The sequence below is a fragment of the Leuresthes tenuis genome, unplaced genomic scaffold (genome assembly GCF_036924035.1).
Source record: "Leuresthes tenuis unplaced genomic scaffold, fLeuTen1.0.hap1 SCAF_4, whole genome shotgun sequence".
Lineage (NCBI taxonomy): Eukaryota > Metazoa > Chordata > Actinopteri > Atheriniformes > Atherinopsidae > Leuresthes > Leuresthes tenuis.
Window position 1 is genome coordinate 15,486,602 of NW_027325358.1, and position 16,056 is coordinate 15,502,657.

Sequence of the window (16,056 nt, forward strand, 5' to 3'; positions counted from 1 at the left end):
AGTCAGAGTATACGTGGATTTAGCAAGAAACCCAGCAGGCTTTAAACTATTGAGGATGACATAGATATAAACTTTTCCTAATTCCCACAGCGCAGGGACTCTCTCGTGCACATAAACGCACACTTTCCCTCACAAACTAGAGAATATGAACAATTCCTGCTGGAAATGCCCTCTTTTCCTTAATAGCAAGGAGGAAAAAAGTGTGTCACACAGCGTTAGGATTTGGACTGTGTATGTTTGTTTGGATGATTGTGGATGTACGGTTGGATGTGAAATTTTGCAGGATCAGGTTGGTTGAGGTTTATGGATTTAATCTCCTACATAAAGTTGATGTCCTCATGCTGAACCCGCTCTATGAAATATTTCCTCGTAAATGGCTGGAAAGGAATTAAGGCAATTCACGGGGATTTTTCACCAGAGAGTGTAAAGTGTGTCAGTGTGCATTAGTGTGTTTTATTCGCAGTCAAACAGTGAAAGACTCCATCTGTTCACTACAGTATGCATGCATGGTTGTTTGTGTAGCGTGAGTTTGCTTATGTGTATTACTCTGCATCAACTACAGTCAAAAGAAGTTACATAGTTGAGAATTATATATACCTCATTTCCAGACAGCTACCTTAATGCCCATCTCATTCACACAAGGCCCATTAGCCTGTGCGTGTGCTTGTGTATGTGTGAGTACGCCTGCAGCACCTGGTGTCTGACAGTGCCTAACCTAATGGAAGTAAAGCACAGCTGTAAAACCACTGGTGTGTGCTATATATCCGCCCGCGCAAGTCTCTAGCTAACAGCTTTCACACCCCAGCTCTCACATAAACACACATATAGAGGTGCACGCACATTTCAAAGCATACAGATACAGGCACACAAATACAGGGAGTCATATCACGGCTAATGGTTCGATAGCTTATAAAGAATCATTCAGAGACACATATGGGGGGTGGGGGGGTTGGAGGTAGAGAGTAATTTAAATCTCCAAACATAATCCATGAAAGGGAAAAGACCTTCAAATGGAGCAGTCTGTCTTAAGCTGGAAGAAATTTGTGTGCGTGTTTGTGTTCATGCATATGGCTCTAATTACGTTTTCTGAGCTGCTTATAGCAAAGCCAGAGGCTGACCAGCTCAGCCTGTATGCTTTACCAGCCAAGTGAAGTCTGGGAGCCTTAATCACGGGTGAAGTTTGAGGGGGGAGTATCGAGAAGGAGGGAAGGAGATCACTAAAAGATAGAAGGATGAAATAATTGAGGCCAAAGGACATGATGAATGAAAGGTTAAAGTTTGCAGATGGATAAGGGAGAAAAAATGTTGAAGTGGTTCAAATTATCAAAGAAAAGATGAAAAGACATTTTGGAGAGACAGGGGGAGGTCAAAGGCAGTGAAGGATCATACGGTCTCGCTAGAAATAAGAAGACAAGGTCTCACCTCATTCTATACTAATAGTGTTTTTACTATATTTTGCTGTCACAACGTATAGCTCATCTGCTCTGGGGGTTGTGATGGGGTTGAGGTTGAAAAAGAAACTGCCCAGACATGCCTTGGATCAGCCACAACATTAAAACCTTGGAGTTTCAGAGTCCTGACCGGTCAAACACAGACTTGAGACGACCTCTTTAAGTGTCCTGTCTTATCAGGCTCCAGCACATCTTTCAGTCCTGCGAGGTCTCTGGTCATCTGGTCATTAAATAAAAGATGTTGTGAATCATAACAGCACCTTATCTGGTTGGCAATAAACCGCTTTCCACTAGGCTTTGGACATGTAGTGACCCAGTCATCTAGCCTCTTGTCACACAGGTTGTTAGGCTGCTTCCAACACAGCAACACCTCGAGCTGGCCGCTTATTTGTTGTCTAAAATATCCTACCTGTTAAACAAGACACGTTATTAATTCCACCTGTCAGTGTAATCGCTCCATTAGCGGAAGCACCTTGAGGTTGCAATGCGGTCAGTTGGTTTCTTACCTTGACAACTTTTTAGAATTGGCATTGTATCAACTGGACTCATTTGGAATTTAATTAAATCGATTTGATTGGATTATGATTGTATCACAAGGAACTGGATTATAATTGGCTTGAATTGGACTGTAAATGCCTTGAGGTGACATTTGTTGTGATTTGGTGCCATATTAAAAGAACTGAATTTGATTAATAATTTCAGGACAGTTATTTTCATCATCTGGCGACGTGTCCAGGGTGTACCCTGCCTCTCACCCAATGGCAGCTGGGATATGCTCCAGCCCCCCTGCGACCCTAAATTGGATTAAGCGGGTATAGAAAATGGATGGATGGATGCTTTCATCATGCAGCCGGCAAATATACCTGTTTATTCTGCTAAACTGCCAGTGAATGAAACACAAAAATAATTAACGTGCTTGGTGTTCATGAACACTTTTAAACGCTTCAGTTTGATCATTCCCTGGAGAAATCTTCAAGAATGCTTGAAGTCATTTTTAAAACTTTTCCTTCAAATGGCAGCAGCAGTGATTTGTTTGAAATAATCCAACAGTATAGGTGGAGATTTGAAAGATGTGCTGTCACTGAAGGAGCAAGATGAACATGGAGATAAGCAGTGAGACTGTTAAAATCAGACTTCAAGAATTCCTTAAACCCAAATTTAGCTGTGAGATGATGTGCTGTAAATGTAGCAATTCCCTCGATGCATCTACAAAAACGACTGAAAAAATGTATTATTTGCATATCATCTGGCCACCAGATCAGAAAAGAATTTTTTTTTTAAAATAGAAATAGCCATAAAATTCATTTTTCTAAAGTACTGTAATTATACTGTAGGCTGAACACCCAGAGACAGCTGTTGTGACTACAGCTGTACAGATATGCTCATTAAGTGATGCAGAATAAATTTAATTAAAGTCAGTATTTTCACTTACACTCTGTCTTTATTTTTGTCTTTTGTGTTTGTTAGATTAATGCTACGGGAGGAGGCACCCAGCGCACCGCCAAAGAATATTGTGGCCAGTGGTCGTACAAACCAGTCCATCATGGTCCAATGGCAGCCTCCTCCAGAACCTGAGCTGAATGGAGTCCTCCGAGGATATGTCCTCAGGTAAGCACATGCAGAGCAAACGTGCACACTTGAATGTATCAAAGAAGGTGATTGAGTGGTGTTTTACTTTAAGATAAACAGCCATTTTTATCAGTTTTTAGTTGAGTAAATCAGAAAAAGTTGATTGATCTATTTATAAAACCCAGGAAATCTATTTTTTTTGTCGAGATTTTATTCATCATCTTTTCACATCACAAATGCAAAACGAATTCACTGACATCAGGTGTCACGTGATAATTTCCTAGTTGATACTGGTGAAACTTGAAGGGACATTTGAGCTTTTCTGAAGTGGGGCTGTGTGGAGCATCTATGAGTAGTCAGTGTCTCTTGCTGCAGTAAACAGCAGACAGAGCACACTCAGGCAGAGAGGAATCAGCTGTGACTAACAATTTTGCTGGTCTAATCCCAAAACACCGACTATAAGATGAACAGCTGTGATTAGCAGCAAGCTCTCCAACACGTCTAACACAGCTCCTGACAGACTCAGCTGATTAGCTGCAGGTTATATTGAGTAGCCGCCGTGCACTGATGCATAGCAACACAAACACTTGAGCTGAGAAAATAATGCAGGGAAAAAGTAAGTAACCGCAGTATATTCACAATAGGGCAGTTTTTTAGATTTGAGATGTTTCAGTTGGTGAAAATTAAGTTAGCAATACGTTGAAGAAGATATCAAAATATTTCCCCTTCACTGGTTTTCACTCCTCCTCTGTCAAAATGACACAGCATCACATACTCTTTCACATACAGACGAGCACTCTTTACAGATGCTCATGATGCCCTTGGTCTGCCGTCCTTCCCTTTGATGTTTACCTGAAGTGTGACACGCTATGTGGAATCAAACTGTCATCAGCTGTCTCCCACAGATTTGCATGTAATAGCAGTAGAAGTTTCTCTATCCTCCTTCACTGTCTGCACTTCAGAAATCAGTGCAAAATAGCATACATGCCCACTGCATCGTTTCATTTTTTTTGGGACAAAGCTTCCACCCCCTCCTGCCTTCGCCTTTAGATTCTCTCTCTTTAGATTCTCATCTTGCTGTATATGCCACCAGATCCTTGCTCTCTTTTTCAAATTTTTTCTCCTTCTTTCATTCCTCTGTACCCCCCCAACCAGCATGTCAGTGTTTCATGTGGAGAAGGAGGAGAAAGGGGTTATCTTCTCACCTCTGCAGAGATCTGTTGTCAGCACCCCCTCACTTTGCGTATCTGTGTTTGTGTGTCTGTCTCTCATGTCTGTGAGTTCGGTGTGCATGTATGATTGAGCGCTGACTCAGCCAGTGAATCGTTGGAATATCCTGTTACGGTGGATAGGTGTCATATTAAAATGCTGATATGGGGATTATTACTCCATTGAGCTCCATCAGATATGTACAAGTGGTATTCCACCTCCTTGTCTAGTTGGGTCATATATCCTTTTAAGTAGACATTTATAACACATGTATTAAAGCAAAGGCCTTGAAGGTGCACTTCTCAGAGATGACACTGAGGGGTTCAGTCTTCAGAGATTTTTAAATGGACTTCACACATCTAAAGAAAACATTTAAACTTAGTCTATTTGCTGCACAAAGAGATAATAAATTATACGGAGACTAATGAATAAATGGCACAAACATTATACAGACTGGTCTGACATTGCATTGTTCCACTATTAGCAGGCCATAAAAGTATTTTTGTGAGCGTGTTTATCATACTCACTCATTCTTTAAATCCCTTTGTCCAAAGTGCCCACACCAGTGCAAATATCTATAGCCTATTATGTTTCAGACTCAGAATAATTCAGTTGTTTTTTTTTTCTTCATTATCTACACACAGTATTAAGCAAAAGTAAATGAGTCAGTGATTTGTTAATGCATTCAAAATATAAAATAAAATCCAACATTCCATTCACTGAAGAATCTCAACCCCTCACTCAGTACTTAGTTGGAGCACTTTCTTCTTTGGGTCGTCTTTGAGATGATCCTACACTCAAGTTTCAACAGGTTTGCTGGGGAGCATTAGTTCACAGCCATTTTCAGGTTTTAGTTGCTCTGCTGGTGTGGTGGTTAACGCTTGTCACCTCACATCGAGAGGGTTCCTGAAACGACTCGTGGAGTCTTTCTTTGTGTGCCTGTATGGGTACTTGGGTTTTCTCCCAAAGTCCAAAAACATCCATGTAAAGGTAGTTGTTAACTGTAACTTGACTGTGAGTATGACCCTGTAAGGTTGTTTGTTTTATTTGTCTCTGTGTTAGCCCTGTGATGGACTGGCAGCAAACACTTCTCACCCAATAGCAGCTAGAAAAGGCTCCAGCCCCACTGTTTCTTTGAACAGGTTGAAACAGGTATAAAAAATGGTTTTGTGGAGGTGATCTGCTGGGTGCAGAGCTGAACTTTGACACGGCCTGAGTTTTCCTAAAGATATCCCAGTGTTTTCTTAGTTGCACGCTTCCATTAATTGCCCCTTCCAAATATCCTCAATGCATAGGGTTTCACTCATGATTTCTCTGCTGTTTATTATGCCACTTTCATCATTCAAATCAGTCTCTCAGCTCATGTCACTCAAAAATATCCCCACAGAGTCATGCTGCCAGCATTATATTTGATTGTAGGTGGAGTATGAATGAGGTGATTGTGTTCAAATGGTTTAGTCTGTGTTTTATCTGGTCAGAGGAATTCACTGTACGTCCCACAGTGACTCTCATGTGCCTTTTTGTAAGGAATTTCCTCTTTTTTGCGGTTATTTCATGGTGGCTTTATTGGAGAACTTCACTAATAACTGTCCTTCCATAAGGTTCTGCCATTTCGACTATATTTTTCAATGTGACCTCTGTGCTTTTGGCCACTTGAAATGCTGCAGAATTTTTCTTGTAATTTTCCCCAGATCTGTGCTTTAAGACGATCCTGTCTAACACATCTGGAGTCAGTTCTCTTGACCCAATGACTTGGTTTTTACTCCAGCATACACCATCAACACTGAGACTTTATACAGACAGATGTTTAATGATGTGTAATAATTAATTTAGACTCAGGTGGACTCAAGTCAAATCATAGAAGCATAGCTAGAAACAGGAGTAGGAGTATGTAGCATAACAAACAGTATGAATATTTTTTTAAATAGGATATTTCAGGCGTATTTTGAATTAATTTATTAGAAAACCTGTTTTACTTGTCACTGTCGTTGTTAGATAGAAATAAATCTCATCTTTTCTAACTTGGAACTGAAATATTACAAAATGCTGAATACTTTAATGGGCGTGAAAGCATTCTGTGTGCACTGCATATCCTTTGTGTGATTTGACTCATACCAATTTGCATATTTACTTTTCTCATTTGTCTTTGCTACAACACATGTTCAAGTGTATCTGTGTTGTGTGTGTGCGCAGGTACCGTCTGGCAGGGTTGCCAGGGGACTACCAGGAGAAGAACATCAGCAGCCCAGAGATTAACTACTGTCTGCTGAAAGACCTCATCATCTGGACTCAATACCAGATCCAGGTGGCTGCCTACACAGGAGCAGGTCTAGGTGTCTACAGCAGTGCTGTCACTGAGTACACACTCCAGGGAGGTCAGTAAAGATGCACACACACACAGACTTTCATCTCTCATTCAGTCTTAGAGACATTTTTAAAAATCACTCCATAAAAGCATTAAGCTTAGTCCTCGACTAAAAGATGAACCCAGTAAAAATCTCAACTGAAAAAAAGTTTTCTGTAAATATTCACACATACATAGTTTTATTAGCAGCCGCCATCATGCTCCTATTTGACTGTGAGTATTTTAACACTAAACCAAATGATTGAGCATTTCAGTAATCCCAAATTATGTATATATACATAAGGTTCTCACTTTGCTATTGGGTTATACATGGGGAAAAGGGGCTAGAAAAGTCTTTGGCTGAAAAGATCCCTGGTGGTAAAAATAAATTCATGAATAGACTGACTGTTAATCATTGAGATGACTAAATTTTCTGATGCTCTTGTCTGAGTCACATTTAGATTTTGTGGGTAAGCCTTTAATAAGTGAATGAGTAAGGATAGCAAAGTCACACAGACTCAGTGAGGTAGTGTAGAATACCAGCACGGCAGCTTCCAGTTTCTCCCACTTATTGTTACAGAAAACCTTGCCTTGCAAGCTGAGATATTTGCTTTATGTGGCACAGAACCTAATAATGCAGTTGTGAGGACTCACTTATCTATTACATTCTATTACATCGCTGTACATTATTTTACACAGAAAAAGCAATAATCCTGTAATGATATCAAATAACACCTCACTCACTGGTTCTTAATGTTTTGGTTGGTGAGCAGATGACTGAGATCACAGTTGCCTGCAGCTTCACTGAGGTCTCTCTGTAGCCTCGCAGGATTCGGTATCACTCAGCTTTGAGAGGGGCCAATTGATGCACTTCACACTTATGTTAAAGTTGCCCCTGAGGCATCTCCTCACAGGCAAAGCAGTTTCAGTCAATTTAGGAGAGACCCTAAGGGCAACCCAGGATGTGCTAGAGGGACTTCAGTGTGTCTCCCATTTTTCCAACAAGCAGCTTGAGATGCTGCAAGATGGAGAGAAATGAATGGGAAAGAGTTTCTCTACTGCTCTATAAATATATGATATGACAGATAATACTGTGTTTAATGTTATAAACATAGCTGCACAGAGGAGCACACCTTCAGTGGTCTCAAACATAAATCAATGCAGTGGTTGTGAGATTGCAAAGTATGTAAGTGAAGATTGTAAAGGGAGATGAGAAGAAGTGGTTGTAGGGGTAAATCTTCTTTAAACACGTGCTTGTCTCCTGCTGACTTTTATCTAAACAGTATATTATCATTATTAAAGATGAGCCGACACACTCTCAGACTCACACATACACACATGCGTGCACATAAAACTCACAGTCATCATTACAAGAGTTCGGGACAGGTTTATAGACTCAGGAGAGGGAGTTAGACTCATTAATTATTCTAATGTGGTTTAATGGGAGTGGCTGCAATGGATTGGACATTTTCTCCCTCTTGGTGTCTCTGAGAGGATGTGGCTGAACTCTGTGTGCTCTGATAACATTACTTTTCTCCTGCTCGCTCACAAGCCTCCTTTGCGCATGTTAAGATTCCCCCCAAAGGGCATAGTTTGGTGTTTCATCTGGAGCTGTGAGCTGTAAGAGGTTAGAAGCTGCTCCCCGGGAGTACAGTCAGCGTGGCAGGAAGGGAGAGAACATCTTTAACATCAATTAATCTTCTGTCTCCCTCCCTGTCTTCTCACTCCTTGGCGTCGTTTCTTGCACCATCTTGTACCATTCATTTTTCAGTAGTTTTTGTTCTGGTCTCTTCCTACCCTGTACACTCTGTATTTATGTGTGTGTGTGTCATCTGGCCACTTTAGCTCAAATGCAAGATGTAAAGGGCATTCCCATCATGCAACAGTGCAATATTACACTGTGGCTTTCGAGCATCAGCATAAACCCCTTACTGTGTAATCACAATGACATGTGCCCACACACACATGCACACTCATTTTACAGTTTCTCTCACTTTGGCTTTAATGTTCATTCATCATGGTTCCTCTTCCCCTGGTCTGGTAGATTTCACACAACAGCTAAAGATCTACGATGAGGTGAAACACTCACACGCTGACACAGATTAGGGCGATAAATATGGAGAATAAACAGAGCTGGTTCAGTCTTGGAATGAGTGATTTAAAATCAGGTTGTGAGAACCAAACATGTTCAATACTTGTTTACAGTTTGCGATATTTTCATACTTATTTTTTATTTCTTATATAATAAATATAAGAATAATAATCTACACTTCATTGGAGAAACTGATATAATGCAGACAATATGTTCTGCATCTTCTTTTCTTATCTTTTCGTGCTTTTCGTCTTATTAGTCTGACATTTTGGGGGATGATGATTGTCTAAGCCTCACACAGGCTTTGCAAAGTGTTGCTGTTATTTAGTTTGACTGCATAGTTTTGTTATAGAGCTTTTTATTGTCAAATCTTTGAGCTGCAATTCTAAGATTTTATATTTCTGCAGTATACAAGAAATACGCACCATCAGTGCTGGTGCATTGTATTTATGAAATAAATTGCCACGTAAATCACGAAAATGAGTTTAGCCTGTCCCAGGGACGCAGCTGCAGTGGCTCTAGTCTTTAAGAAAAGAAAATCCTGTTTATATTTTAGTGATGTCATCGGGGTGATCTTGGCGTAAATTTTCACACCTTCAGTCGAGAGCTTAACAGAAATATTACAGAGGCTGTGTGGGGTCTTAAAGAAGCACCCATTTACACCAGGAGGGAGTGAATAGTGTTTCTAATGAAGAATGCAAATACAACACTAAATCATGGGAGTGCCTGCTGTAAATTAAAATATTAATACAAATCTAATGTCATGACTCTTTTATGAGATTCATTCTATTTTCGATCAATAAATCATGCTGTAGTGTGCAGTTACACCGTGTGGGTGATTGAGGTTACGGGGGGCGTCTTAGTTACTGCAGGAAGAGTCAGCTGGCCCAGGGACAAATCCAGTGGTCCGCCTTGCTTAGAATCAGCCAGTGATGGATCACCATCCTCGAGTTATTAAGTAATTCTAATGGTGCCTATATTCAAAATATACAAATGCAGAACACAGTGGATTAGATGTGATTGTTTTGAGGAATTGGGTAATTTCGCATTAAAGCACAGAAAGGGTAGGTTTGGCATTTAGCTTATGCAAGCGTAGCAGATATTTTTAATTAAAGCATCATCTGAAACCACTCATTAAATATTCAACAATGGTGCCGTATGAGATATTTACTACCATTACATGTTGAAAAAGTTCATGCACAATACAGAAAAGTGAATATTTCTGCAGCTTTTATTTCCAGCATATCATAACTCACATTTCCTTCCGCTCTTTTTGAACACACTGCAGTTAAATATAAGTTATTTGTGTATCTGCAGTTCCCACAGCACCTCCGCAGGAAGTGGAAGTTGTAGCTATTAACTCAACTACCATCCGCTTCACATGGAACCCCCCACCTCAGCAGTTCATTAACGGCATCAACCAGGGATACAAGGTATGTGTCTGAATGCGCGTAAGATGTCGCAACTGTACTTATTATAGAAATGCTCAAACATTTCTAGTTCTGATATTTCTTTACCTTTGAAGGTAATCATTTGCAGCCCATCACTGTAAATATGTAAAACGTCTGACGCTATATGTCAAAATATATTGTTTAAAAGTAGAAAATATCTTTTTTTTTCCTTTAATCTCGGCTTCATGTTATTTTTTTCTCAAAAAGCCTCTTCTTCCGCTAAAGACGAAGAGTAAAGTTGATTAAAAAAAAGTTCCTGGATTTCCTGTATAACTTTGACAGTACACCAAGAAGTAGACTGAATGATAGCAATGATGATAAGAATAATTTGATGCATTGCCTTCCTCTTGTTTATTCATCCCCTTAGCCACTTCAAGTCAGGAGTCTGTTCCAGGAAGAAATACTGAGTGGTCAAAAATAGAGATAATAATGAGGAGGCAGGAGAAGTTGGAGCATGATGAGAATAAGGGATTGAATAGTGCGAGTGATCTTCATGTACTGGTTCTGGTGTGGGATTTATTCTTTGCTTCTTTGTGGCAACCAACCCCCAAGGAACCGATTAACATGACATAAAAAACACGTCATGTTCTTGCTGTGCGTCTCTCAGTCTGTAAGTGTGAATATAGTTGTCTTCGTTGGCTGATAAATACTATATAGCTTTCCATCTTTTTTATCTCTCTCTGTTGGCCTATGTAATACAGGATCTACCACTCCAAATCCATGAAGCCGCTCAGTGCTGCTGCATATGTGGGTGTCTTATCTTTGGGTGTGTTGTGCTGGTGAGAGGACAATAGATGATAACGCTAATTAAAAGGAGATATGAAGCAAAGCTTCGCCTCATTTCATCTCCCACAAATCACTGACAATATACAGTACTGTTAAAAACAATGCTCAAAACTCATTCGCAGAGAAAAAACAGACTCTCCTCTGACAAGGTCCATGCCTTCTACTTGTATGCCCTTCAAAGTGCCTTTATTCTGTTAGCAGAGCTAATAACATTTAGTACCCACTTACCTGTCTATCTATAAATCTGTCTATCCATCACAGTCTGTTATGAGCACAGCGCTGCTCTGGACATGTTCTTCACCATACTTCCATTGCAACCGAGCAGGAGATGACCCAGCAAAACCAAATCTACAAGAGACCCAAATCATGTCAGCGCCCTCTGAAAGGGGACTAACAAGGCACGCCTGATCAGATACCAGATCAGCACTCGAATGTCAGATCAGCGAACCATATTTAGTCATGACAGACTTGGTGCAGTGGTTTACCCTGAAGTCAGAAGGAAAAACAGCCACTCACTTGTCTCTGGACATCACTGGTGCTTCTGCAATCCGCCACCTTTGCGTGATTTGCTTCCATTTAGGGCATTGAGCTGTATGAAATTCTGATGGTATGATAACCTTTAGCAAAAATATCTTGGTTTCATGTCATTAAGGTATTTCAGTGACATCAAAGTGTCATTTTGATGTGTCTGGGTAACTGGTAATTACGGTAGTCTAAGTTTGCTCATTAATTAGCCATCTTATTGGTAGCAAGCCTAGTTGGTCATTTATTTCACAGGTGTTTGATACTTAATCTCATAGCTGGTTGCAAATGTTCATTTGAAGACACTGTAAGCAACGAGTGAGGGGTGGTCCTCCTGTAGATATGAAGTCATATATGAAATAATGCAGACAGCTACTCATCGCAAGCATGTCTCGATGTTTAATTATCTTCTTCATCTAAGAAAAGCTCTCTAACATCCCAAACAGCCAACTTTGTTTTTCAGTGGCGAAAAGTTTAAGGTGTTCGCCTGCTTAATGCTGACTTGACAGTTTGCAACAAAAGAGGGAACGTGTGGGAAGGGGAGAGGGAACGATACGCTACAAGCAATAAGTTGGTTTCTGCACTGTTTTTACAAACCTTCATTAAAACTTATGCAGGACGGTACAATGGAAAGTGTGAGTGCTTATGAAACGGTGACTTTTGAAACCTTGGTATACCTTTAATCAGAAACTGGGCTGTACTTGATATACAGATGTACAGAACATATGAAGCAATTTGCGCACTACATTAGATTCAGTTTCAGTCCCAAAGTTTTGTTTTGATCTAAACGTCGCATTTTACATATGATATGACCATGCAGTTAAAGAGCATTTTTACAGTGAGTTCTTTTTAAAAGTATGTACACATTTTGAACCTTAATGCAGCATGCCTGTCCTGTGCAGAGCAGAGTGGAGTTTGCAATTTTTTTGTTTCTGATAACCAAACAAAAACTGTTTTGCCTAAAAAGGCTTATACAAAAAATCATTGTCATTACTGCTCTGGTCTTCAAAAGACAGAGAGATTATCAAGCTGCCTGAAGGGCTCCAAGTTAGATCTAATTTATACTTTTGGCTCTGTTTTGTATTGAGATCCAAGGTTTTGTTTTTTTTTAGAAGAAGAAGAATTTTAAAAAAAGGTTTCCGGTAAAAAGCAGAAAAATTAGGCTCTCACTCGAGGTGGTTTTTCCATTAGGGAGAATGGAAATAACAAATTATGTCTGATCTGACAAAGATTAAAATGGCATGACTCACCACCTGTTTCTGGTCTGGGCTTGCAAACACTAAACTGATAGGACAGACTGGCATATACCCAGGTATGATATAATATCCTGAATCTTCCCAGAGATCAAAGTAATTCCCGAAGAAGTGCTCCCTCTCCATTTTCCTCTTGTAAATGTGAGTCATAGTTGTGTTTTCTTTCTCGAGGTTCGTTACCGGTTTGGAAAACTACACCCTCAGGCGACACACGACGCAGCTTAAGTTTATTGGTCTCAAAACAGTTAATGGAAACATATCGGATTCACATTTCTGCTTTGCAGCTTTTCAAAGACTCTTTCGAATTGCTTCACCAGTGAAAGCAAACAGGGCCGGTGAATCGGCAATATTTAAAGAATAATCAAAAGTTTGTTACATTTACACGTGTGAGCATACAGCAGACGATTTATGTGACACTGTTGACGTAAGCGACATATCCACCGAGTAATAGTGCTGCTTAAACACAAAATACTGTAACCTGGAATACCTCGAAACTTTAAGACAGCAGCTTACAAAGCAGAGCAAAGCAGTGAGATGTCATGTACACAGGGTAGAGTTTTTGGAGACACTAAATAGAGGCTTTACTTTTCAGCTCTACCATCAGTGTAGTTTTAATTTGTGTGAGTGTCCCAGGAACAGAATTTGAAAAAGCTGTCATCGTATCCAGCTCATGTGTGAAACTTTTTTAAAAGCAAGAGGAACCCAATGTAAAGTTTAATTCTCATTGGAACTTCACATTTTTGTCAGTTATTTTTTTATTTTTTTATTGGGAGCTTTAAATATGGTGAGTACCACATCATAGTGTTACCTATGGGTTCATTCTCATTATAAAAATGTAAGTGAATGGCCTTCACAGTTGTTTTTGCAGCTAAAGTAATAGCATGAACCAAAGTGCTGTGTTTCTGAATATAAATCAAGTCTCACAATACAGATAAATAAACCTTTCATTACTTATTGATTTTTGGACAGATAATCAAAGATAGTAATTGTTCACAGATGCTGTTAAGACTGAGTGCGTACAGTTGATAAGTAAATTTCTGTGATGCTAATATGATTTTCAGGGAATGGAACATGAAAATAGCTTTGCCATTTTCACAGATTTGTTTTGCTGTTTGTTACTTTCAAGCTAATTTGGAAATATTCACCATAGCTCATACTGTGGTAGTTTAGTTTAATAATTGCTGCCTGAATTGTAAGAATGGATCCATTAGCCCGAAGCTCCAGAAATAAACATGATGGAAGAAAATGACAATAAATGATTCTGGTGGTGAATAAATAAAGTAATTCTGCAGGTTTTTTTGTAAGATTCAGGAGATATTATTCGTTGTCACCTGTCACCCTTTTTCCAATTTAACACAGCTGCTGGTCTGGCCAGAGCAGTCTCCAGAGGACGTAACCATAGTAACCATCACTCCAGACTACCCCAGTTCACGACACACAGGATTGGTCAGTGGGCTCAAAAAGTTCACCTGGTACTATGGCTCCACCCTCTGCTTCACTACGCCTGGAGATGGCCCCCGCAGCCTACCTACCCTGCTGCAGACACACGAGGACAGTGAGTCGACACTCACACACACACACACACACACACACACACTAACTGACAAAAACATCAGTTGAATAAATGTAGCATGTGAGACAATGAAAACGCTATCAGCCTCGTCTGTGGATCATATTAACGGCGTATTGCCGGCTCTGAGTTGAATCCAGCTGTTTTATCAATGTACTTCACAGCTGTGCCCACAACACAGTAAATACAATTCACCAGCACTCCTTGTGTTCTCTCAGCCTCCTACTTGCCTTTTTCTCATTTCTAATTTCTTTGTTCTAAGTTTCCGGGCTGCCCCCATCCTGTCCAATGTGTCTCCTTAAAGGGAATTGATTCATATGTTTTCACGCGTGCTGGTATTTATAGTGCGCTGTTCCATGGATAAACATAATAGCTGCCACTCCCCGTTACAAGAGCACATGCATACAGTCACACCATCAAATAAACACAATAGCCTATAGGCAGACAGACAAGCAATTATTACCAACCAGCAATTATTGAGTGGAAAAGGATATTAGAAGCCACACGCACACAAACACACACACACACTCACATACACACACCCACAGCAGTGGACGGGTATTGATTGGTTGCTGGGGCACGTTGCAGGGTTAACGGTGGGTGTAATTCTTGCTTGATGATAGCTTTTTGCATGTGTTTGTGCGCGTGTGTGGGGGGTTGGGTGTGTCTGTGACTGTGATTGTGTGTGAGTGTTATTGAATGTCTCAGATGAATAGCTTAATCGCTCTGCAGGGAGAGGGTTTAGAGAGCCGTGGATGAAATGAGAAATGACAGTCTTGCATGCACCTGTATGTGTGTGTGTGTGTGTGTGTGGAGGGGGTGGGGAGAGTGCTGGTCAATGCAGATGTGATAAGGAGGTTGTGTGGAAAAGGAAATGCTATACATTTACACTGCATACTGATGGTCCCAGCAGAAATAAAGCAGTTGTATAGCTCAATAGATTATTAGAAATGCAGATAGATTGATGGTCTCGAGTTTGAGCTGTGGTCACTTTAATGTCTTACAGCATTTGTCTTAAAATAGCTGTCAACAAAACTTTTACTTGAAAGTTTTACCTTCTGCACCTCGTTTCAACTCAAAATTTCCATTGGGCTGTGAGATTTTGAAACAGAGCAGATTATTTAGATATTGTGAGAGTGTTGGAGTAAACACAGAAACACAGAGCTTATAATATTCTTAGATCCTTCCTATGAGGAGCGCCAGCACAAAATTCAGCAAACCAGTTATCTCTACAAATGTTGGGCGTGATGTTGAGTGTCGTACATGAATTGCAGACGTTTTTGCAATGTCTTGAGTGCTTCATGATGGAAGGAGTAGATCTATACCTTCATAACCAAAATCAGACTCTGATTCTTCTTTTGCCATTTTTCATGACATGTAGGCAGCATAGGGACTGTACAATGGTCAGTACGTGTGTTTATGTGAAATGATGAGTAACCACTATTATTAATTCTCTTAATGAGATTACTGTTGGAAAACATTCTAATCGAAGAACATGATGTGATATTTGCTTGTGTTTTGTTTCACCTCAGCACCTGGACCTGTTCGCCACCTGAGCTTCACTGAAATCTTGGACACATCACTTCGAGTCAGCTGGGCAGAGCCTGAGGAGAAGAATGGCATCATCACTGGTTAGAGCATAATAACTTGACAGAATATTTTCAAGACCATAATAACTCCAAATAATCACCATAATTTCCTGCATTCACCTGTCATCAAGAAACTTTAATGCATCCATGTTATTTTCCTTTCTATCATGATGAGACAAGCTTTAATTTAGTTTTAGTTGTTGCAAAAAACTAATGCACA

General features: G+C 40.0%; 1 protein-coding gene across 1 annotated transcript in view; it reads left to right on the forward strand.

The window, feature by feature from the left end:
• Positions 1–16,056, forward strand: part of LOC140305783 (protein sidekick-1-like) — a 224,884-nt gene that overhangs the window by 161,092 nt on the left and 47,736 nt on the right. The window contains exons 16-20 of the mRNA XM_072384767.1: positions 2,919–3,059; positions 6,423–6,604; positions 9,983–10,098; positions 14,037–14,232; positions 15,780–15,878. Coding sequence (XP_072240868.1) covers positions 2,919–3,059; positions 6,423–6,604; positions 9,983–10,098; positions 14,037–14,232; positions 15,780–15,878 — 734 coding nt within the window. The remainder of the gene's footprint in view (positions 1–2,918; positions 3,060–6,422; positions 6,605–9,982; positions 10,099–14,036; positions 14,233–15,779; positions 15,879–16,056) is intronic.